Source organism: Gnatocerus cornutus, chromosome 1 (genome assembly GCF_029298725.1).
Source record: "Gnatocerus cornutus isolate USDA-ARS CGAHR chromosome 1, icGnaCorn1.1, whole genome shotgun sequence".
In the NCBI taxonomy this organism is placed as follows: Eukaryota; Metazoa; Arthropoda; class Insecta; order Coleoptera; family Tenebrionidae; genus Gnatocerus; species Gnatocerus cornutus.
In genome coordinates, this window is record NC_142233.1 from 36,497,219 (window position 1) to 36,516,625 (window position 19,407).

General features: G+C 40.8%; 1 protein-coding gene across 3 annotated transcripts in view; it reads right to left on the reverse strand.

The window, feature by feature from the left end:
- hth (Meis homeobox homothorax) overlaps positions 1-19,407 on the reverse strand; it is a 90,934-nt gene that overhangs the window by 5,745 nt on the left and 65,782 nt on the right. For all 3 annotated transcript variants that reach the window (XM_088049856.1, XM_088049857.1, XM_088049855.1), the window contains 3 exons: positions 13,517-13,624; positions 7,762-7,910; positions 4,016-4,092 (listed from right to left, as the gene is read on the reverse strand). In XM_088049856.1, the coding sequence (XP_087905982.1) occupies positions 4,016-4,092; positions 7,762-7,910; positions 13,517-13,624 (334 nt within the window). The remainder of the gene's footprint in view (positions 1-4,015; positions 4,093-7,761; positions 7,911-13,516; positions 13,625-19,407) is intronic.

The window sequence follows — 19,407 nt, forward strand, 5'->3', positions numbered from 1 at the left end:
GCGACGTACACCTGACGATATGTTTGAGTACGGGAAGGGGGCAAAATGACCCCGACGTCATTACGAGAGGGGCTTCTTGCCGCCCCATTGCGTCGCCGTCGCGCTATCCTCTTGCTCGTGACGATGATGGATTCGAAATTCTGTAGCAGCCCTCACGCACTATCCGGAAACTGAGAAGAAATGACCCGTGAATTTTCCAAGCCTGCGAGGGCCCGTGTTGATGCTGGCGCAGCAGCAGTGTTGCCGCCCCGCGCCCTACACTGCGACACATCTGCACCAACCGACGACGACGATATTGACAGCCGCCATCGGGGGCCACAACAGAAATTTCATTCTCTCGCATTCCGACCATGCACTATTTCTTTGTTAGTTGAGAAACTCGGAGGCCACAAGGTACGAAAGAACTGCATTGATTTCTTCGATATTGTGAAAGACAAGTTTCCTTTGCGTTGAAGGTGCACGACATGAAATGTACAAAATCAGAAAAATTCTGACATCGGGATGTAATAAAAGGGATACATATAGAATCCCTTTCTTTTTCGGATTGGGTGGGAATGTGGATTAGCGGTCTTCTTCTTTCGGCGTAATAAAGTGCGTTCGGGCATTTTCCGATACCTGTAAATTGAAAAAGCGCCGAACGGTGCAGTGCAGGAGAGTCTACGGCAGGGTCGAGCGTCAATACATCACGAGTTCGGGGATTACAGCTTCGCTCTTTCCATCTAACATGATACGTGCTTTATACGGCCGCCGCCTTTCCACGACAGCCGGCTCCAAGTGGAAAAGCGCACATAAATAACGCTCAACCTGCCGTGTCGCCCGTTCTCCCCGAGGAGGACGAGAAGCGCGAAAAAACTCACCGAAAAGCTCTTTTTTCCTGCAACCAAATGAAAACTTTCCCTCACTTGAAATTTTCACCCTCCTCACCCACAATTACCACCCTTACATTAAAAACCGCCGCCGGATCGAAGAGCAGAGTGTATTGCATTGTTTGCTTCCCTGTAATGACGGCCTGATAGGATTGAAAGGCTCCGCGGTATTATTTCACAGGAGGAACGGATGTTCGAGGGTGGGAAAGGAGCAGATACGGCCTTATCGAACGACGCTGAGTCTTTAATCGACGACGATGTTATGGGTTCTATTCACCTGTGGCACCGACCAACTTTGCCAACGCTTTTGTAAGAAAAATTTCCCACATTGATTATTTCTTTATGTTCCTGTAATTCTCCGCGAGCGCGCCTAGAATTTATACGGACGTTTAACACACTTTTCGTTGGAAACGTCCTATTAAACTGACATTAAAAGCGTCGTTACCGGGAAATAATTCGAAGGTGACATACATGAATTATGATCCGCCAAAGTGTACTCACATTATACGCACATACGTCGTTATCAACAATACAAAGCTTAAATTATTGTTTCCGAACCGTTCTATTCTAAACGAATACAAATCGTTAAAAAATATTCTCTAATAACAGAAAAATATTTGTTGAGTTTCATTTATTTGGTAATGCTTCGATAGTTTTATACAACTGTGATTATTGAACAGAAACTTAATAACTGATTTCCAATTTTTCTAAGGGTCATAAAATCATAACTAAATTAATGTAAATGCCATACTTGTATAAAATTCAGTTCTCAGATGTTTTTGAACAAAATGTTATTAACTATTTCATCGTGTTAAAATCGGTATGAAATGTATTTTCTTTCAGGATCTGAATTTTCTCCTTGTGACTCCTGTTCGTTCTTTCATGTTGTTTTGGGGTGAGTTCTTAAATTGTGTTGGTTTTCCATGTGTTATGAATGAAAAGATGTGTTTTTTGTTGTCGATATCGATTGCATCGGAATCACGCCCTTAAACAAGCAGTTTTCTGTTCTAGCGCGTCAGGCGGCAATCCTCCTCGATCTCTTCTAATTGTCCTTACACGAAAAAGGCGCGTCCTCCGCCACCTGATCCATTAACCGATCGCGAGGGGTGGCTATGTCGGCGTCGGTTTCACTTGAACGCCCGCCCACCCTTTATTCATCACGAAATGCACATCAGCCCGGAAGCCACCGAAAGATTCAGTAATTACATTTGAGCGAGCTCGGAATGTAAGCGAGCTATGCAGATCACATTTTAATGCAATTCCATCCATTATCCTGGCAGAGCCATTAACACCAGCCCTGATGCAATTTGGATTGTATGCGAACGAACCGCCGACGACCGTAGACTACAACAACACACTCACCTCTCAGTACATTCGGAAAGCTATCTGCTTTATTCGAATAACAAAGGCGCAATCCTGATGACATTACACGTTACATAGGACGGCGGCGGCAGCATTGGTAAAGCGCCGGTCGAACTGTGACGATAACGAGCTGAGGGATGAGGACATGGAATGTTCCCACAGCATCGCGCTAGGTTAGAGGTGCCATTAATTACCTGTCCGAAATGCCATCGGACAGTCGAACAATGACGTCGAGTCTGTCCGATACAAATCGCACGTTTCTTAAATGCCGACCCCGATGTCGTCGGATTCCAAGCCTTTTTGCCGTGCCATTCGAATGCTCTTTATCTAAACTTCGAATAAATCCATCAACTTGTCTTATTTTTAATATTTTGACCGCCTAATCGTGGCGGAAGGGCGTCGTTTAACTAATTACTGTATCAGCTTCTTAATAATCGTCGCGACGCCGGCTCGGATGTGACCCTTGAGACGTCGTCCCTATGGAAGGGTTGACGCAATCAGAACTGAGATAAAATTGAGCACCACGTATGCAAGAGGGCATCACGGAATGAGCGTCGAGGCGGCGGCGGGTGTAGAACGGTCGTTATTGTTCCGACGGTCCCTATTTTCATTTCCTGCTACAATAGTTCATTAAAAAGGTGTTTCGGAGGCTATTTGGTAAGCTATTAGGTGGCCTGATATTACTCCTCGGAGAGTCATTCGCCGGCGGCAGCATCCGACGACAATGAAACTCACTCGTAAATTGCCGGCAAGCAACAAGACGCAAGGGGGGCGGCGTCCTCACTAACCGACGACTTCTTAAAGCCACCGAATACCGCGTCGGTTTCGTTGATAACGCCTGAACGCGATTTATCACTAAAGCGCATTAACCCAGGTGAACTACCGAGACAAAACGACGCCAACGCCGAAATGATTAACGGCCATCAAAGGCACTGCATCCAAAGAACGCGAAAAGGGAAAAAACAAGCTCAACCTACAAGCTACATTCAGAAAATCCACACTGATCTTAATTATTTATTGAACACTTGAAGAGACTGCCAAAATCTAGCATCAGAATGTTTTGAACTGTTGGTAGGAGATGATAAAGGAAAAAGGTTTTGTGGTGCAGCAAGAAGCTGAGGGAACGAAATGTCATCAAAATTTCGGTTGGTGTGCCTCCCCTATAAATTGGTTCGAACGCGATTTATCACCGGGTCACATTAACCCAGGTGAACCCCCGAGACGGCATCGGTAATGGCACTCAGCGTGAAAAATGATGATGACGTGGAGTCCGCCTGGAGGATCCCCGAGGTGTCCGAAGAGCGACTTCTTGGAGAGTCAAGCGAGCGTAACGTGCCGACGTCACGGCCAAGTGGAGCACGTATTTCGGCGGCCATTTCCGGGCGGACGGACAGTAATCGCCCTCTTCAGGCTCGTAAACGGGCCGAAATGACCGGCGAGACGCCGCGGGACGGCCCTTAATGGATCCATACGACGCGAATATCCGATCCAACAGTCGCCGTCGTTGACTAGGACGACTAACGTGATAAATTGTGTACCGACATAATAGCATTATAAAAATCGATGACAATTAACGCGTGCGCCCGCCTCCACTCTGATGTGGCGTGGAGCGCCATTTCCAGCCGTAATCTCATTTGCAGCGCTGCCGGGGGACGAAATCTAATTAGCGCCGAAAGCTGATCGGTAATTACTACGATTAATCAATCCGTTCCCATTCCAAGAGCACTTCTTTCCGCGGAGAGATGTTGGCTCGTGATGGAAAAGTCAAAAGCTGAGATGACACTTACCAGTTGTTGACTTGTAGTATCGTTAAACCCGTATCTTGTGCCAACTGTTTCTTCTGGTCTTCCGAAGGGTAGGGATGCTGCAACAAGAAAAAGATGCTAAATTATTGCTATAAGGTCAATAGCTCCTTCATTCGATTCAATTAAACACACAAGACATAATATTAACACTTGTTAACAGTAATTAACAGCCCAATTTATATGCATCTAATGTTTGACAAAAACAAAAATTACCACGTTAATAGCCAAAAACGCGAAATTTTAACACGTCTTTATCCTTGACCGGACAGTTCAGTTCTCTTGGTTTGCCCAAAATTGGAACGAATTTAACTTATGTTCAAGGGTGGTGCAGTTACAATTATTTCGACGTCAACTTTGCAAGTCGGACATGTCAAATTAAGAGTTGTGGGCGTACCTACACGTGATCATCCGTAACTTTCGTGACCGGGCGTATCATTGGGGGCGGGCCGGCAGCACCGCCGCCGGCACCGTCATCATCGTCCCAATAATCGAAAATGCAGAGTAAGGAGTACGGAGGAAGGCGGCCGAGCAGACAGATTTTCCATTCAAAACACGGGCGCTCTTAAACGATAACCAAAGAATATTCCAAATCCCCTTTACGGTGGGAAGATTGAAGAAGGGACGGAGCTAGTAGCATTGCATCTGAGATGTTGGTGGGCGTCTTGGTAGTAGAGTAAAATCGTAGATGCATCGGTTTGATGGGTTAATTATTTAGATTGTGAATATGACGTCCCAGTGGAAGTAGAATCTGCGGTCGTAATTCCGTGAAAAACTGCTAGCTCGATCCATTCATTCCCCATCACACCTCGAAAAATCTCCTCCGAGACCGATAACCCCATCTGCTGGTTCTCCAGGGTTGCATAACCCTTATGCCGCGTCGCCTTTGCCCGCAAAAAGCCGCGATGCATAGTGATTTTTACGATTATGTTGGGAATCCGAAACGGCCGAGGATGGCGTCGTTATTTGCGTGCTGCGTGAAGATGGGAAAGCGAAGAGGGTGATCACCTTGGCAGACCCCCGGGGTGCACACACATCACTACGTTGGCGGATTTACGGCTGCAATCGCATTCGAACAGAGACGATCCGAATTCAAAGATAAAACCATAAATAACCGAACACCATCCGTCTTCACGCACTCGCCGAGACCGGGAAGGAAGCATAATTGCAACAATACAACGCTGCGAACAAAACGGGGAACAAAGAATGTTTCGCCGGAATGAGAGAAACATGAAAATGCCGGAGCGCCAGCGTTATAAATGATGGTTCGCGACAACGCAAACAGACGCGTGGTGTACCTACTTTTTTACGTTCCTGCGGATGAATAGTCATGATCCGAAACGTGAAATTAGCCACACGACTGGAGTTACTAGCGCCGTTTGCGTGCGAAGCCAAGATAACAGATCCACTCTGTCATTGGGTGACGTTATCTGAGATTGAGACGACGCAACCATGCTCGTATTGTAATTGTGGACAATTTTAAACGCGAACAGAGGTAGCTTGCTTTAATTATTGCGAATGGAACTGGTCCGATTTAATGCTTCAGCAAATCCTCTTGGATTTCGAATTGGCTCCGGTAAGCAGGACACATGTCGACGGTGAGGCTCCCCTGCGGATAAACTAGGATAACGCCACCGGAAATATAGCAGAGATGCAGTCGGATCGGAAATGAAAGCTTTCCCTGAAAAAGACAAGCTTTTTGCCGGGGCGAGCGCCGATTGGTTTTCCGAGTAGCAGCCAAGCACCATCACGCTACGGGTCACATCCAACAAGATAAAATTCCAGAAAAATTAGCCTTCCCAATATAAAATGTATACTTTGCTTATGAAACTAACCATTAATTCCTGAGTTTGAAACACTGGCAATGAAATCTTTAAAAAGCAGAAAGAACGCTAAAAACTGATTTTGTTTTACTATAGCTAATATACGTAATAGCTATGTAGTTATAAAAACTGTCTGCAGGTGCCATAAATAATCAAATGAAACAAACATTGGCGATAAAGGCGAAAATGTTGTTTTGGTAGACAGTGACTGTGTGCTGTTCGACCTGGTTTCGATAGAATTGACGTTTGTGTTATCGAAATACGTTATGTTCGTCATTTGTGTAGAATCGTGGGTGAGAATTGTGGGGGTTTTGGGAAGATTGTTAGTTTTGTTAGACCGTCACGTATCCGTCCCTGGATTAAAGACCCCTCTCTGGGCAACCGCATCGTCGTCGTCATGTACCCCATGTTCAGGTCTCTTTATCTCGACCTCGCATGCATGCAAACGTTGTCAGCCGCCCCCGCGGCACTCATCCGTATTCCCAGCGTCGTTCGATGGTCGGCGTCCGAGCGCAGCGTCTCCTCCAACGTGTGATATAAGATGGGCCGAGTTGGTCCCTAAGGAAATCCCAGCAAGCGCCCAGCCCGTCCACCTGTCAGCCAGAATTAAAGGATGGGCGTCCGCAATTGGACCTGCGGCCCGGAAACCGTAGATAACACTGAGTCGGCGGCTCCCGCGGGGGCCACTCTTGACCGCGCGCACTCCTCAATATTTAATGTGAGGTCCGAAGTGGACTAAAGACCGACGTCGACGACGCCGCGACGACGCATGAATATTTGAGCGATGCATCATCCCAACGCGGGTATCGCTCTCTGATCCCGGCTTACTTGCACGACTCATTAAACCCTGTGCGCTAATCCTGCTATCGGATATTGCGAGGGACAGACCCACTCGATCGATGCATTTCGTCCCCTTCGCTGCCCCCTTGACGCTCACGACGCCGCAACTTCCAAATCGACCTTGTTCTTTCACGAACCCGACTTTTTATTACCTCGAAAATATTAATTAAAAAGCGCGTCGACCCGTCGACGTCTCCATAATTACTTTCACGTGACTCGTTTAGGTAAGTCGCTGCCGTCGGTCGTTCCATTAGAACGTTTCCTTAAACCGTAAATCGTTCCGAAATCTCATCGTTGGCATTCTACATCAAATAAGATATGCAATGCATTCCTGGCGCATACTTTCAGACTTTTTTTTCTTGCGCGCAATCGTTATTACTACCAATAGAATGTATCCTAAAATTTGCTTTCAAAAGATCTATTTAAGGCTATGACAGTAGGTACAGTAGACTCTCGATAAATTGAAACTAAAGGGACCTGGCAAAAACTTCAGATTATCGAAAGTTTAAAATATAGTGTGATTCAATAATCAAGAGAAGAAAAAATTCAACTAAACGAGTCAGAATAAACAAACCGATCAGAGAAGAGAGCGTAAAATCTACTAACTACACTGTGTTTTGTAAGCTTTGAATTATTCTGGTGAAACAGATTTATGCTACGACAAAACTTATAAGAACCCTTTATTAAAAGAGTCAAAAAAATCTGATTTTAAAGCTGCAATGGAATTTTTAAGAATGGCTTGTTCAGAAGTTTTCTGTTTTACTTGTCCGCCCACGCAAGAGAATCGGGTGGAAAAAATTCAAATTATGGAGTGTTGGCGGGAGAAAAGTTCTAGATTTTACTTCAAATTAACGAGGGGCCAAAATACATTGAAATTTTTCAGTTTATCGAGAGAAATCGAGGGGACGGGAAAAAACGTCAAATTATCGAGAGTCTACTGTACAAACTTTGTAAGTAGTAGTTCCAAACCAGTCAAGCATATTGTATTCATTAGGTGCTTGCATAAATGTGATAACGGAAAAAAATTTGAACTGTTGCAAAAGTAAAACCAAAATTTTCAAAACTTACCGTAAGGTGTTGGAAGAGCCACGCTCTGAGTATATTGGTGGCGACCTTGGGGAAGATGCCTCTCTTTTTTTGATTCTTCTTCCCGTTCGTGTCGTCATCTTCCTCCCCTGTACCCTCCCCACTCCCGATGCTTGCATTACTGGCATCACCTGCAACAAAAACATCCATTGTCAATCGTCGTCATAGAATAACGTCCATAAAGTTCTGCGCACGACCGTCTAATTACGCGACGCAATTTTGCGGGTGGCGTAATGACAGTCGATGCAGTAAAAGATTGCCCAACCCCATACAGAGCATGTATGCACACAATCGGAGGGTGAGGGGTTTAATGACTCACACGCAAACTGAAAGGGAAAGAAATCAGATTAGAGGCGACCTACGACTTTCACAAACGACTCCTCTGTTGTTGTTTGACGAAAGCCGAAACAAACACGAGTGGATTCACCACAATAAAAGTTCGACAAGAGACCCTTAAAAGGCGCAATCGGAAATCGAAAAGCTATCGGACATAATTAAAAACACTCGAAATTAACAAGGATCGGTCGTTTACATATTGGGAACATTTGTGGTTTTATCGGCGGTTTTATGAGATTGAGATTTACAAGTTATGACGTGATTGATTCTGCGATCCGCGGGCTACACTTAATTATGAAGGATTTGCATTGGAATCTTGGTGAAATATTCCAATCCGTCACCGCGCGTCCGTTTTGGTGGTGAGTTCGTTAAGATAATTGCGCGGAACGGGCACACAATGCCCGGTGAAATCCCGGGGAGAGACAGCCCCAAAGGCTGCGCGATAACGCTTGATTAATCGTCTTCGGTGTCGGCTGCTGCCGGATCATCCGACACACGAACTGGTTTTTGGCGATCCGAAGACGGATAACGACGGACCCAGGAATGTTCGATCACGATATAGTACTGGTCGGGGCCCCCATGACGAAGACAGGGGCGAAGAGAGCTTCTCGGATTTATCATCGCCTTACCACCCCGAACAAATCCATCATCGCTGATACTACGACCAACTCGCGGGGTGCATACTCATTATCTATCACTTTTTTTCAATTCCACGACTTTTACGTTGTTTACACCACGCGCTTCTTTGCCGAGTGAGATAAGCTCACCTCGAGGGAACCATCTTCGCCGTCCTAATTATTATACGATGTCAACAATCAGCGTTAAACCTTTTACGTCCGCGTAAACGCCGAAATGGCCCTTTAATGTTCAGAAGCTCGCGCATCTGGATTTGTTTATTATTTTCAGTCGGCGTGCCCATATGCAATCCTGAAACACGCTGAAAGTCGAGATAGACAGCCAACGTTTGTTTGTTGTGAGAAGACGACCCCTTGCCAGTATTCATTAACACACATTTATCTATCGTCTGTGGGATTACTGGCTATATGTCACTGACATGGCAAGTTCAAATCACAGCTCTCGTTGGAGCCCCAAGCTCCATATGCAATTCAACACAGCGTTTTTCTTGCTTGATAGCACCACAAACTCGTTTTCCTGGATTACAGTTTATACCTTAAGCCACGATTAGACTATTGGCAAATAACTTGAGTTTAACTGCAATGAGGGCCAATTTTTTAACCACATTTTTTTTAATGTGTACCTACTAAAATACACCACCCTGAGTCTGTAGACCCCTCTTTGTCCATTCTTTTCAAAAATTCCCATAAAACCTTGGTATTTTAAGCTTAATTTGATGTCGGTCCGTGTCTGCAGTTGTAGGAAATTCTTGTATGTGAATTAAGCAGTGATGTGAGCTGATCCGGCCCGATTTTAAGTGTCTTTGGTCCAAGTTTAGACGACCAGCGATTTACGAGGGAGTTTGGGAATTTGGGTTCGTTATCATGCATATGTCGCCTCGTCTAGAAAAAAATCCGAAATGAAGAGTAAACATGTGCCCGAGACGCGTTGGAAACGTTCCAACCGAACGAATTAAAATAATGTCCGTCGTGCAAAAACATAAAATGCATCATTAAAGAAGTCGCTCGTATGAGTGCCACGAGATTTTACTGATTTAACCAAATTTATGTTTGTTGGGAATTAAGCCGTGATCATAGTCAAAATAGTCGGCTGACGACGATGACGACGACGCGTTTTCGACAGCTACATGACGCCTACGGACAGGTGTCGAAAAGTGCGTCTCGGCGCCGACCGAATAAACAAGACGCCCGGAACACGACGCTTATTATGTCTCTCACATGTGTTCATGTTATGATCGTTGCCCTTTCGGAAATACTACAGATAGGTTTGAGTGACAGCGCCTTCAAACAAAATGGATGGTTTATTTTGTGACTTGGGCGGCCAAATGGTACTTTAAATTGCCACGAGAGATAATGGAAACTTTATTAATAAATGATAAAATGTTACCATATTATCAGTTCATTTTATTATCGTTTCGGTTGATCTTTTCCTTGCAGTTGCATACATACTTGTGACGCTGGGCAGCTGGCTATGCGTTGAGAATATTTGGATAGTTTTTGCGTTCTTTTGACGCTAGAGGTCGGCGAAACAACATTTTCTTTTATACCTAATCCATAACCGTTTGAAAGAATTTCCAGTATAGATTTGGGAGAATAATAATGTTACGTTATGGTGGGAATTGGCTTGCGGCCGCCGAGGTGGGTGAGGAGGGTCCCATCGAACGAAACCCAGCCGTCCATCGCTGTATAATGACGGGTCACGTCAGTCATACCATTGGTCGGCGCGGCACACCGCGCTTATAAAAGTATTACAAGTTCACCTCGTGTCGGCTTTGTGGGATTCCAATCAGGCACATCTGACGTCTACATTCTTTTCTCTCTCACCGGAACGTGACTGACAATGTGGAAAATTCGCCGCACGGACCCAAGGCTATCGCGCCAGCCTGCCTTGCATTATAAACATATAATGTGCGCTATTATCATATTTACATAAATTACAATATCTTATAAAAACGTAATTTCTTGAATAAGAGCGCCTAGGGCTCTTTACCGCCTCTATTTCTTGCGTGCTCTCCATAGACGCACCCGCCGCACACCAGCTTAAGAAACCATGACCTATAATTTAATAAGGCACATTTCCTCCAATTGCTGCAATCGCAAAACCCGCCTCTCGGATTCTCCATTCCAAATGAATTTTCTTTGATTTGTGAAGCAGAGGACAGCACAGTTAAAAAGGCACCATCATCGCTGCATACTCGTGCATAATTGGCCCGGGGCCCGGCATACTTGTGGTAGGTTGCGAGCCTCTTAATCTAGTTGCTGTCACGAACAGACGTTTTCGCGTATCGACGTCGACGTCGCGACGCACGTGGCATCGTTTGTTGTTTGTTTGGTGTGGGTGCGTGGGATCAGCACGGTGGTTCTCGGGGGGTAATTAGCAAAGCAGGGCTGTTTTCTCGAAATGAGATTTTGGGGGCGCGCTGGTTGAGTGATGGACCGTCGTTTCCAAGGTAACAATTACCTCTCGGCTCCACGTGACGGTCCGGTCGAGCCTTCATGGGAACCAATTACGGCACCGACTTGATGGATGGTCCAATCAGGGATAGGACGCTGTTCGTCGCTCGAAACGACGAACTCTCTTGGCTTTACTTACCACCAGGTGACCTGCAGGGGTCACACCGGTAAATTGCATTGTAGCTTTGATACTATCCTTCATGGATATGGGCGGAAACCTTCTCACGTTCCAGACCAAACTAGTTCTTCATTTAATTCTGACGCTAATTGTTATGATTAAAAAAGTCATTTTCTCCTTTTTAGTAGAATCCATAACTATCTTGTCACAAAAAAACTCCTTATCTGGTCGATCTTTCCAACTCGTATACAAATCGATTTTGTATGGGTTATACAATCCTTTGAGTAAAAGATTTATCCTTAGCAAAAATCTAATTCGTGAACTAAGTTTTTTAATGCACACCCGAATGAATGGCAACAAAAATGCTTCATATAAGCGGATACAATCAATCTTTTTGAAAATGTTGTTGTTGTGTTGTCATTATCACTGAGTTCAATCTACTTTAGATTGAATTAATGGATGTCGTTATTATGGTTCATCGTGGAGATTGTCCATTTCTTTCGTTGTTCTATTAAGAAGATTTTAAGCATTTGAAAATTGTTATTCTAACCTTAATATTGCTTCTGTTATTTTAATCATTTTAATTTTAATGATTAACAAAAAGCATCTATAGGGAGATTTAAGAAATCGTTAAACAAGTATTCAACTACTTATTAACACAGACCACAATAAATGTCAACAGCCTAGCCGTGAACGGCAATTAACTGACGGATTTATAGTGTTTCATTAATTCCAATTAAAAAATTGCAGAAAGTTGTTACACATAAAACATTTGTAAAGTGAAACAGTACGGCAAATTTTAAACATTTGAAACAATGAGTTGTTTGTTGATACCTCTTACCCATCGAACATATAACGTAATTAACCATGAGATCACCAACAGCAAAACTAATATTACAATCCGTACATTTGCAGAAATGGAATTTAAAGCCATATCAACCGGTAAATGTGAATTGAGCTTATAATATGCCACTTGTACTGTTTTTTCTTCTGTCCAATATTCCATCATCGCAAGTTCGAGTCTACCTTCTTATTATTCAGTGTAAAATGTAGGTAATATCAGCTTTTGAAATAGTATTTAGTGCTTTAAATCTACAAATTCTCAACTGCAAAGAAATGCAAATAGATCTCTTTTGCTTGTCGTTATCTGTTTGATCACTGTTGTTCGAACCATAGTTATCTATCATCATGTTGGCGTGAGAAAAATTATTAGATTAGACGGAATTACAGTACTTAGACATAATAACGACTAGAAATTATTGAAGGTTGGTTTAGCTAGTTGTGTGCATAAGACTGTAAACAAAATATTTAAATGAATGCTATCAGCTTGATACTTTACACGATAAATTGATTATACAGCAGCAGAAGAGAATAAAAAGGAAAAGGGAGGTGAAATTGCAATTAACTTTGTAAATAATACCTATTAAATAAATGTGAGATGTCAGGTAAAATATTTTTCTACTCTAGTTCATTGATTAGGTATATGTACTTATTTCTCACTACAAATTGAAAATTAATAACAAGAATGGACATGTAAAGGTAATGTAGGTTCGTATTGATTAAAACAAAATTGTTTCTTTTCAATTAAGGGTTGCACCCACAAGATTTTAGGAAGACTTCCGATGTTTTTAGTATGAACTCATTACCGCCATTGTTGTAGGTTATGCCTTCAAAAATGACATTGACAAGAAGGTTATTTTACATAGAGAATTTGGCTAGGTCCACTGCAAGAGCTTAAAAAAGCGAACAATAGAAATAGTATTTCATTTAAAAAGGTGCGCCTAGGTAATTTCTACCCGAACGGAAATTATAATTCTCTGGCATCATGATGACGTCCATCAGTCATTATTGAAGAATTCCGCGATCTCCGATTGCCCCCAAGCAAATGAAAATACACACAATCATATTTAAGTGTTAGTGTGCGTGAACACAATACGTGTGTGTGTGTGTGTGTGTGTACATATCTGGAAGTCCTCCTCGCCGCGTTCGCGCGCCTCCCTGAAACTTCGCCATTTCACCGCAACGCGCCACTACCGTGTCGCAGCGCATGCGTACGGTGTTACCATGGCTGCGAGGCGGGAATGCGGCCGTCACCATGACAACGGGGCCCCCTCCCTACTCCCAGAGCCTGCTCCGACGGCTCAGGTGGGGGGAAACGAACGCGAGAGCTGCTGCTGCTGGTGTAGCTACTCACCGGGACTGCCGAGGAAGACGGAGGAGTAAAGGACGCCTCTTCGCGCAGCGTCGCTAGCCGCTCGGGCGTCTGGAGGCGAAGACCATTCTCGCCTCGGACACCATTTGCCTGTAAAAAAAAAGGAGAACGGTTAGGATAGGCGGCGGGCTTTCCAATTTACTACATCGATCAGGAAGGAAAGAAATGATCACAGGGGCAGTAGCGGAGGTTCTGCTAGAAGGAAAAATTGTTGATATTTTAATTGTTTTCCATCTGTCATTTTAATTATTTTGTACCTACACTTAAATTTTAGAACAGCTGAAGTTAAATAAAGGCTCTATCGATAAGTGCTATATTTTTATGTATCCACCAAATTTTTTTCGCACTCGTTATTGAAATCACCGTCCTTTCGGTCACCAAAATCTCGCCACCAAATTAATACATCCGTTTCCTCACTCTAAAAACATAACCGACCTTCTATTTATCTATTTTAACGACGGTCAGACGTTTGTGGTCTGATAAACTCTCAAAAAGTGTGAACAGTGCGCCTTCATCTCACTTCAAAATTTATTCGTCCCCATTTTTATCAGCGTTGCCAAATCAACATCGTCTCATTGTGTTTACTATTATTAGATCTTGGCACCTTTTAAGTTTATAGTAAATAAAACTGTTTCATCGCAGCGCAAACGTACACATGATTGTAAAAATTCCGGCTTTTGAAATGGAAGACCATCGGGCCCACTCACTAAATAAATTTCCTGCTTTGCTTAAATAAAAACTGATGAATTGTGAAATGACGTTCAAACTAAGTTTAATTTATAACAGGTTTTTACGGCCAAATAGCCATTGCAAGGATCATTTCCCACTAAATAAATTTCGAATATAGTGAAAACTGTTGCGGTTTCAAAAAATGTGCTTTTCCGCTTCTTAAAAACGTCTGTTTACAATAACGTTTTCCGACGGTGAAAATGGTACTTAAAACTTTGCACAAAATAATAATTCACTGGTTTATTATTATTGTTTTCTAATCCTTTGGGACTAATGTGTGGGAGGTATAACTGTATCTAGTTAATAGTCATTTCATTAAAAACCCTCTATTAAAATGTTTGCAAATATATTCAAATAAATTATTAGTGACAGGATCTTGTCAAAGGAGATAATTTAATGCAGCATTAATAACAGTATTATGACAATGTACCGATAATTCGCTAGGTTAATCACGTAATGGAAGATTAATAGATAATTTTCTGTTTTAATAAAAATAAAAACGGTGCATTAACTACGAGCGTGTTAATAAATGAATAAATCAGCTCGTGACAATTATTTTGAATGTGCCCCATGAACTCAATATTTATATGTATAAATGCATTTTCACAAAATACACCTACATAGGTACATGAAGAACAGAAAACAATTATAGAATGTAGAATTACAACAAAACGTTTGCAATAATTTTTTAAAGTAAGAAATTAAATAAGTATCTTCTAAATCTTATGAGAAATAAGTAGGTATAAACAAGCTGTCTCAAAAAAGACAGATCATTTCCTGGTAATAATTTAATCTTGGAAATCCTCACATTTTGTTGAACCTAGAACTAAAGAGGTACCTAAAATTAAAACCTAACAAATATAAACTTTTGGTTATCAAGGCATTTTTATTATTTTAGATTTTTTAAACGCTTATAACTGAAGAACTGCTTAGGCTGCATTTGAAAAAGTGATTTGACATGTCCAAATTGACAACTGGTTTTTATTTTTAAGTTTCAACGAAATTGCAAAAAAATATATTTTGCATTTTTAGGGCAATCTGAATCTTAATCACCGGTGGACAGTCCACACGTAACTTATCTCACACGTAATTTATTAGTAATTTTTACTATTATACCTACGCTAATTGTGTGCAAAAATAAATTATCAAGTACTATGTATTATTATATTAAATTTTTTAAATTGCATAATATATGAACTAATTTTTGTTTAAAACTGCTGTTGCTGCTGAGAATGACGTTTGTCCGGTTTTAAAATTTATTGAAAATCAGAATTTACACCAAAACCATTTCGAATTTTAGCTGACCATAAAAAGTGTTTAGAATGCATTGTACAAATAATTTAATTAATGATCATACTGTACCAATTTAAAAACAACATTTTTCCATTTAAAATAATAAAGAATAATATTAATAATTGTTGTTATTTGTAGAGTTGGATGACGATGTCTTTGACGTAGTAATAATCCCATTTAACTCAACGTACAAGTTACAACAGTTAACTTGTGGTGCTTGTTACCATATTGTTTGCACAGGTGTCCATCTCCATTCCAGTGGATCTAATCAAAATCCTACAGTCTCTCCCGGCTTCAAACCACCAATTTCAGTTTGGAATTCCGACCCGAGACGAACATTACCATTGTCGCGCGTCTTGTATGAAAATACACGAACGTGTGCATATTTCCGTCGATCAGAATAATGGGGTCAGAGGGGTCGGTGGGAGCTCCCTATCTGTGCAAATTAAGTGCAAAACACGCCAAGAACAGTCTTCGTACGCGCGTCGTTCCTCCGGAAGCCGGCGTCGAAAAGGAACAAACGGCAATGACAGGTCGTTTCGTGTAGGCGAACGGTAATCGATGGTAAACAGATGACGGTGTTTCAGGTTCAGTCAATAGCGCCCCCAGCATACAGTCGAGGCAATAAAGAGAGGACCCTCGAAATATCCTGCGCTACGAGTACAGGCACACAAGCACATAGATGATGCCCCACTTTCATTACCATCGTTTTGGGGATTACTGTCTAGGCCTTGCTCTCTACTCAACGGGTGGTCGCTAAATGCGTTATTACAAGTCCGGATTGCATTTACCAGCTCGTCTCCGACCGGAATTTGAGGTTTGATGGGGCAGCGTCTTCAGGAAATTGGACATGCGACGGACATTTTCGAGGATGTTTCGCCAGACAATCAATCTTTTTAAGAAAAAATCATACTTTTTAAAAGAAAGAAAATTAATAGGTATACCTAATTTAAGTCAATAATTAGAATAATGTTTGGTACAGTCAAGCCAACACCTTGAAGTTAAAAATCACTCACAATCAGCAAAATCATTCCAGTTCTTATTATTCGTTTAGAAATTTTTTAACTTATTTGCTCCGTACATCAAATGACTTAGACGGAGGTATTCACACACATTTCATTATATCGATTTCTGAACATCCAAAAAGTACTAAAAATTAGTCATGCTCATAAACTTCTTTTCTGAATCTGGTTCCATGTATAGTTACTTCGCATTGCTCATTTACTTTACAGTTTACTACAAATTGGAGGATTAGTGCGGTTAGTTGTAAGTATGTGGTCGGTTAATAATTAAACACTCAAATAACAGCTCTTGGAATGGGCTTTGACGCATACAATTTGATTTACTTTACAACCTCTGACCTGAAGGTAACCACAACTATTTTCCTTCGATTGAAGAATTTTAGTATCATCACAAAACATTCCGTCTCTTATAAAAATTTTGACAGGTGAAAAATTAAATTTTAAAATAATCTACTAGTTAAAAATTCGTATGTTTCAGTTTTTACATATTTTAAAACTATAGTGGCACATGTCTATAAAAACTTAAATTTGAAAATCAAATAAATTCACTTTTTATAAAGTTTACACAAAATGCATACCTACTATGATGAAATCGGATTTTATCGCCGTTTCGTTGAAATGGATATTTCACTATTCCCCATTTTAAAATTCAATAAATGAAACAAAACGACCGACAAATAATTTCTGTTAATTCTCTTTGCATCGTTATAAATAAAAATAGCTATTTCGCATGACTAATCAAATTTACCATTGTTGGCTCTGAAATTGTATTTATTTCTTAATATAATTGCGGTATTTAGAAATGTAATTAAACGGTTCTGACAGCTGTGCATTTCATCGATAAACCATCATCACCATCGACGCATCTTGAGAAATTGTTGACGTTATTATCTTAATTTTCTTCGATAAAAGATGGCCGCGACTAATTGCAAGATCAAGACGACATAAATAAATAATTTGAAACGATTTCGATGTGTAATTGATATCATTACTTAAAGTTCCGCTAAAAATCGAGAAATGTAAATGCTAAGAAAAAACTTGAAAATGGCGCACAAAAACCGAACCGACGAAGCACGGTGCTTGTATGCCGAGCTATCGAAGATATCTTCATAGTTGTTTTCCAAGTACAACCTTCTTTATTTGTAATTAATTTAAATTGAGTCTATTAAAAGCCAAATAGAAATGGAAATTGCACCGACTCATCCTAGTCTTTAATTATTAACCTTTACACTGCTCGGCCCGGAAAAATCCGCAAAATAATATTTCGCTCAAACTGCTCCGAACGGATGTATTCGCATTGATTAAGAAGTGGTCAACTGCTCAAAACATAATTTTTTGAAGACGCAAATATGGTTATCTACCTCTTAGGAATACACAGTCACAATAGCTTTAATTTTTTTAAATACATTTTTTTTACCGTTCCTTGCTCAGAACGTATATATCCGTCTACGACTAAAATTCATTTGAAATCTATTCCATGCATTTTTTTATCCACGCAGTTTAAAAGTAGGTCCGAACTAAGGGCCAGGTAATATCACCATAATAATCAGCTCTCATCTCAATGTTACCTTGTTTAATATTTATATTGACGTTGTGGAAAATTAAAATCTCTATGAACATTTTTAAAACTAGTTAATCGGACAAGTGCTCAAGACGTTAATAGACGCCAAGGCAAAACAGCGATCAACTGCTCGGAACGTATATTGTCGCAGAAGCTGACAATCCGCGCACAGTTACAAAATTTTCCAAAAAACATTGCGCAGTGAAAAGGTTAATGACGCAGAATTTTCTGAGAGTCGTAGCCTTCTTTTTATGGCGTCTTATTAAATCGAGTATTTCTTGTTATTATATATCTTGTTTTCAATGACGTACGCTTAATAATTGTAATAATTTATTTATCTAAATTGCGTGCGGTTTACGATGCTTCGAACACACTTCATGGTAATTAAAAGTTCTGTTGATAGGTGGCGCGTTGGGGTCTTCGTCTATTAAAATTAACCATTCGCCTTTTATTGATGATTACCAATTCTTTTGGGGCAATTAATAGGCCATATTTAAATACAAAACGCCGTGTTTTAGAGGTTGTAAAATCGGAAACGTAAAGATAACAAACTATTTCTTAGCTTTCCGGCGAGTTTATTACTACCAAAACAAAATACTGATTAGAATATTTGAATTTCAAACCACCATCAGATCACGCTAGCTATTAAATACATTTTTTCATTTTATTATTTAAATAGTGCGTAGTAGGAACATGTCAACAAATCTAAGCCACAAAATTAATATAATTTTGGATGTTTATATCTACCGTTATTTTTTTTATTGGTTTTATTTACAATTTATTTACCACTTGATACATTAATTATCCTATTTGCCGTAAACAGAAGCTTTCGTGCTAATGAAATCCCATGGTGTTATTTGTGTGATTTGTCCTCACAGCGGATATTTTGCTGTCAATCAAGCTACTGTAATTTAGATGTATTTTTTATTGACGTCTGTAAAAGTAGAAACAACCAAGAGTTTCTAGACTATAGCAAATGTATATTACTGGTTTACAGCGTCTTTTAAGTTTATGTCAGTCTATTTGGTAGTCTCCAAGAACCATAATGCACTTTTATATTAAGTTTATTATTTGACATTGACGTGTTCGTAAGTGATAACTTTATAAGGTAGATAGAACTGATTGTGCACCTACGAAAACAAAGATATTATTGCTGCTTTCTTTGAACTGTCTATTGTTCTAGAAAAACCATGTGTTCAACTGAGATTTTCTTAATTGCGTGCTTGTCAAAATGGTGTTATTGTATTACTACACAGAAAATTTATTGA